The sequence below is a fragment of the Genypterus blacodes genome, unplaced genomic scaffold (genome assembly GCF_046128005.1).
Source record: "Genypterus blacodes isolate CSIRO-AG114 ecotype Tasmania unplaced genomic scaffold, CSIRO-AGI_Gbla_v1 ptg000011l_1, whole genome shotgun sequence".
NCBI lineage: Eukaryota > Metazoa > Chordata > Actinopteri > Ophidiiformes > Ophidiidae > Genypterus > Genypterus blacodes.
The window spans coordinates 783571-789570 of record NW_027466825.1 but is presented as its reverse complement, the minus strand read 5'-3'; the positions used below and the strand labels follow the sequence as shown (position 1 = coordinate 789570).

At 49.4% G+C, this 6000-nt stretch overlaps 1 protein-coding gene across 1 annotated transcript in view; it reads left to right on the top strand.

Annotated features, from left to right (window-relative positions):
- The first annotated feature begins 871 nt into the window (after window positions 1-871).
- nwd2 (NACHT and WD repeat domain containing 2) overlaps window positions 872-6000 on the top strand; it is a 28040-nt gene continuing 22911 nt past the window's right edge. Inside the window, exons 1-2 of the mRNA XM_076161472.1 lie at window positions 872-886; window positions 1805-1976. Coding sequence (XP_076017587.1) covers window positions 872-886; window positions 1805-1976 — 187 coding nt within the window. The remainder of the gene's footprint in view (window positions 887-1804; window positions 1977-6000) is intronic.

Sequence of the window (6000 nt, the reverse complement as noted above, 5' to 3'; positions counted from 1 at the left end):
GGACACTATATGCAATGAATTTCCCAAAATCATCGCGTAAAATACGAGCCAAAGCTGACCATAGGAGAGGTGTGGCCACTGACGACACCTCCAAAAGTTCACTCTCTGCTATTTCGCCTCTTGCCTTCCTATAAGATCATATCAATCCATTGTGTCGAGAATGACGAGAAGAATAACCAGGATATATTTGGATATTTTAAGGTTTGTCTGCGTAAATTGAATTAAAAAGCTTTACATGGACTGACAGATAGAACAAAGAGTTATTAGTCAAGTGAAACATGTAACTAAGTAGTAGCAATATTTACGACAGTACGCTGCTGACTTTGCGCCCCGTTGTTATTTTATTAGGGGGTGAGGAGGTGTCTATGTGCTGGAGAGGAGAGAGAGAGACATAACAGAGAATCACACGCGTCAAGACGCACAGAAGAGACCAGAGCGCATCCGGATGTGAGACAGTTCATTTGGATATTTCGCTTTTCACATAAAGTCGTGCGAGTTATCCCCTTTTTTGGACAAAACCCGGGTGAGTATTTACTTATGGGGTTACAGAATCGTTTTGAAAACCTTATTTTCTTCCATGTATGTGGCTGTAAAGAGAGTTTGTCGCGGATTATGTGCAGGTGGACGTTTTACTCTGAAAGCCCATACCGGGGCTTTTGCGCTTTCACTTTGCCTAGCTTCACCGCACTTCCACGCACAGTCTCCAGCTCAGAGCTCTGTCGGCTCGCACGGACACGCAAGATGCCAAGCGGAGCTCCCCGACGAACGGCGTCCGTCTCACCGTCCGCAGGCGTCGAGTCTCGGCCACGGCGACTCTGATGGGCGTTCTTGTCCGCCGCTTATCGCCCCGCACGCTTGGATATTCCCCGAAATGAAACGAATGAATGTGAGCAACAAGAAGTGTCCTGTTCTTGTGCCTCGTCCTCGGCATCACGGGTAGTCAAGTCCCCTCTCCGGATGCGGCGCTCCGCTCGTGTAGTTGTGTCTGTTTACGGAGGATGCGTGTAGAGTTCGCGACAGGACTACGCAACTTTACCCGCTTTCCGCTGTCCTTTCCAGAGGTTTTCCGCCCCTTGAAACAAAGATTTCAGGACCAACTCCGGAAAAACCAGCGACTTTGCCATCTGCTCCCGGGGGAATAACCATTGTTAGCGGTTATTCGCCCTTTACAAGCATCTTCTCTGGGGTGGGAACGCGGCTGATGCTTGCCTTTGCTCGTCTATTCCAGTTCTGTATTGTCTCGTTTTTGTTTGTCTGTCTGTCCCAGAGTGGCATGAAAATTTATGAATGCGTCCAAGGACATGTTTATTACGCATGACGGTAGTAGGCTGTGCGTAATATCTTATTATTATTATCATTATTATTCTATCTCTATCACATGAATGCAATAACAACCCTCATCCCAGTGTCATCCCTGTGTTTCGAGGAGATTTGGCAGATTCATCCTAACTTGTGTGTGTGAAGTGTGTGTGTGTGTGTGTGTGTGTGTTTGTATGTGTAGTGTGTCGGTTAAGGGGTATGGTATGGTATTGACCCTCATAATACCCAACATCTGGCTTAGTTTGCGCCTTGAAAACGCAATGATGGGGGTTAAATATGCCCTCAAAGCCTTCAAAATAAAGCAAATGTACGTAAATGTGTGTAGATTGAGATCGATGTCTTTGCCATACTTTACGTGTGGATGTGGAGAGTGTATGAGTCAACCATGCACGTCTGTCCATGTGCCTTCAGTGTGCGCCCCCCTGGCCACGCTAACGTGTCCAAACTCTTTCTTCTGGCTGTGTGTGTGTGTGTGTGTGTACAGCCACGCTGGAAGTCGCCCCCGATGTGGCCGTCGGGAGTGGGGAGCAGGCAGCCCTGCCCGCGGGAGTCGGCGCTGCGCAGAGCGGCCATCAGCGGTAACGTCCTCGCCTTGCCGCCGCACCACGTCCCCACCGGCCGCAGCGTCCGGGTCTTCATCTGTTCCAACCCTGACGGTAAGGCCCTGCGTGACACCCACATCTCCCATCCGCCCAATCCCGCCGAGGGCACCGAAGCCTGGGCGGGCTCCTCAAATCCCGCAAGTCATACTGTCCCAGTGAAGTGACTCATCTCCAAAGCTGCTTAACCCAAGCATGGGAAAAGATGATTCTCCTCTATTTTTGGTATCAAACAACAATCTATCCATCTATATGATAATTATTTGTGTATATATCTATAGAACCCCCCTGAGGATGTGATTATATGCCATAATTGATAAGAACGTGTTGATTTGCATTGACAGAGGTTACATGTTGACCTAACAGAACCTCTAATGCCCCGGCACTGAGGTGTGACATCCGTACATTTACTTGTGTAAAACATGTTAAACTATATTTAGGTCAGAACTAATTGGCATGATATTTATTCCGTCTGCCCAGTGGAGGGACACGTCGCCTTCATCGCAGAATGCGGTGTGAACAGAGCGCAAGACAGTTGGGAGACACCCAGTTGCAGCTCCATATTTGTATATACCCTCCAGGCATTAGGGGGTAAAAATAGGCTCGGTAAAAGTGGAGTAAACAAGGCAGGGGAAGCGGAGTAGGCTGAGAGAGAGAGAGAGAGAGAGAGAGAGAGAGAGAGAGAGAGAGAGAGAGAGAGAGAGAGAGAGAGAGAGAGAGAGAGAGAGAGAGAGAGAGAGAGAGAGAGAGACGCAGGGCAGTGTGGGCAAAGATTAAAGAGGGAGGATTCCGTTTCATTTGGCTAGTCCGCATAGAAAATTGAACAAACGCACCTCAAATTGCGTTTCCATTACGGCCCCACGTGGGAGAGAGACGAGTCTGGCCCACCTGTAGCTGAAGCAGTCGCTCGCACCGCTCCCATGCCGCTGCGTCTGCTTCTTCCTCAGCTAATTCTGATTGTCATTTCCGCACGAGCGAGATGCTGCGATCCACGGTGAAGGAGGAGAGACGTCGTTGTCAAACAGGCAGAACGATCACATTTCTGTTGTGATTATTCTTGTCAAAGTCTCTGGAGCACCCTCAGTCTTTCCCCGGGTGCTTTATTACGACAACGCGGAGACGCTCTTGTTACTCGCGACCAATAACAAGGCCCAAATCAGTGAGATTCAAGCTGAGACAGGCGGCCTTCTTCAAAATTTCATCACTCTACTATCATCTTTCTTCTTCTCTCTGCTTTAACGTGCGCACTAAACACCAATACCTTGCATACCGTCTCTAGGATACACGCGCAGGCTTGTGCCGGGAAATCTGCCCGACTCTCCTCTCTCTCTCTCTGAACAAATAGCACTTAGCGAGCCGGCAATGCCAAAGTATTCATTAATTTCGCTGCAATTGCATTTGTGTCAATGTAGGGAACATGCTCAAAACAAAGCAAGATGGATTGAAAATGCACCAAACGCCTCTTTCTAAATATCACCACTTCCAGCAGCAGATTGTAGAGAAGTGTGTGTGTAATGCTTTCCACAGCTATAAGTGCCTCATCATAACAGTATGTTAGTGCTGTTAGTGCTTCTTTATGTGAATCTGGGTTGATCCACAGAGTTTTAAGTTTCTTATGGCGTCAGCCGCGATGACTGTACCGATTCTGATGCCCTGAATCAAAAGCCACATTTGTCTATACGGACCTCTGCCGCGTTTAATCCTTTGGTCCGTAAAACAGGAGCCGACCTCTCCATTCCTTTATTCCTTCGTTCATTCAAGTCAAAGCGAGTTTCCTGATAGACAGTTTTCTGGGGTGATGTCAGCGCAGTATGTAGATTGTATCGGCAAAGTTTGCCTGCTAAGTCTCAGCAGCCCTGCGCTCTGCATGTGTGTGTGTGTGTTTGCCAAAATCTCAGCCAAACATCCTCTTTCCACAATGCTCATAAATCACAGGGATTCTTGGCTCAGGTCAGGTGGGCGATTTCTCTGCGTGTGCGTTTGGCCGCAGCCGATCAATTACAAACCCTGCTGTCTGCTCTTATCAGATGCCAGACAGCAGCAACAACACACAGAGGGGAGCTTAATGCAATTTATCCCTGTGTATTTATGTCTACCTGTGCACGCGTTGTCGTGTAGATCCATACTACCGTCTCCTCCCATTGGCTGCGGGCCTGCGTTTGTGTGTAATAGGCCCCTGTTTGTATGCACGACATCACTTCAGAGCTTAAAATTGATAAACGCTGGCGGAATGTGAAGCGTAACATCATCTCACCCTCCAACGCGCATCATCATCTATATCTCTGTTTCATTCAGTTTTACAGTTTGCGTTGCGATTTGGATCCTCTCCGCCGCCGCCGCGGTCTCGGTTGAACAGCTTGGCTCTCGGGGGCCAGCGGAGGCCGGGTTTTGGCAGAGCTTGACCCGTTCTGCGACACGGGAAGTTTTATGATGCCTGCCTGCCTGCCGCCGAGCGTTTTTCCCCTCCCCGTATTTGTCATCCCGTGCCTCCTCGCTTCTCCTCCTCCAGTCCGACAGCAGCGCTCCGTGACCTCTTTCTGAATCTCCCCGAGTGCTGTGAGCGCAATTCTGCACCCCGGAGGACGCCGGCCTGTCAAATACAGCAGCTGCGCCTCGTGGGCTCCCTGGGCGCTCAGGCAATTTGATGGAAATTGCGGGGAGAGCCTTTCATCGGGGGAATGACGGAGATGATAGGAAGCTGCCCTCTGAATACGCCCGAGTGCAATCACATCGCAATTATCCACTCGCAATCAATGCAATCGACCCCAAGAAAACCAACGTGGCCTGCAGAACTCAGGGGATTCAGCTCTGAGGCGATAAAGACCTCCTATATTGATACTGCAGATTGTGAATTTGGACTTTGGGGCACAGGAGAAGCCTTCGAAAAAACTCAATCCAAGCTGATTTACGATCACACTTAGCACATCGAACAGCAAAGCTCGACAATACAGCAGCGGGAGACAGACTGGTGCTGGTCCTGGGGTCTGGAACGGGGGCTTTCAGTCCATTTGTCAGATCCGCTTCAACAACAGCGAGGCTCTAAATTCTGTTTGTTAAAAAATGAGTTCCAATACTCGCAGCCGGAGAGGCCAGATCCCTGCTAATGCGACGCGACAGGCAGCTGGCACAGATGTGGGCCAGTGAACCCGTTAGCACGGTTAGATCTGCAATTTACTGTCTGTGTGTGTGCGTGTGCGTGTGTGTGTGTGTGCGCAGACCCACTGCAGTGTTTTTTTAAATCCGATGAATGAAGTTAGTGCCACATAGACGGATGAGTTCCCTGTTGGGTTCATATCCTGTAGTGCCATTTCTGTCCTTTACTGTACGCTCTCTCTCTCTCTCTCTTTTCCCCGCCACGCATAACTTTAAGTATGTGAGCTTTGTGTACCTGGCAGATATCTGTAGGAACATCTGGCCTTTGCGCGGGTGGCTGAATAAACACAGGCAGGGATTCGCCGACAGCACACTCCAGGTCATCCGCTATCGATTAGCTCACCAACTGAGCGAAGTTACTTCTAGTCGGTGGACTTTAAATCTCAATATGCGGCAGCTGTAAGATTCCGTACTCCTCAGAGATGGAGGATCGTCCTAGTCGAGATCTGCCTGCTGGCCCACTCGTCACTCGTTCGTTTTGGTGATATTCACACCAACTACAGCCGCAAAAAGATCGAGGTATCAAGAGTAGAAAGAGGACGTGACAGTGATGTCGCGCGTTCAGTTCCCATTTTATCAAGGCGAGATGTGACACGGAATGTGACGGCGAGCGGCGAAAAGTGTCCTCGCGTCACCGCTCTCATTTGTCAGTCACACCATGATTCACGCCACATGTTCCGACAGGTCCAGATATTACACATTAGATATGTGCCGAGCATCTTCCGCGGCCCCGAAGACCAATTTACATTTAGCTGATTAGAGTTGGTTACCACCCAAAATTCCCACGCAGAAATTCAGGCCAAAAGCGGTCTTGCCGGAATATATCTCTCTCTCTCTCTCTCACACACACACACACACACACACACACACACACACACACACACACACACACACACACACACACACACACACACACACACACACACAC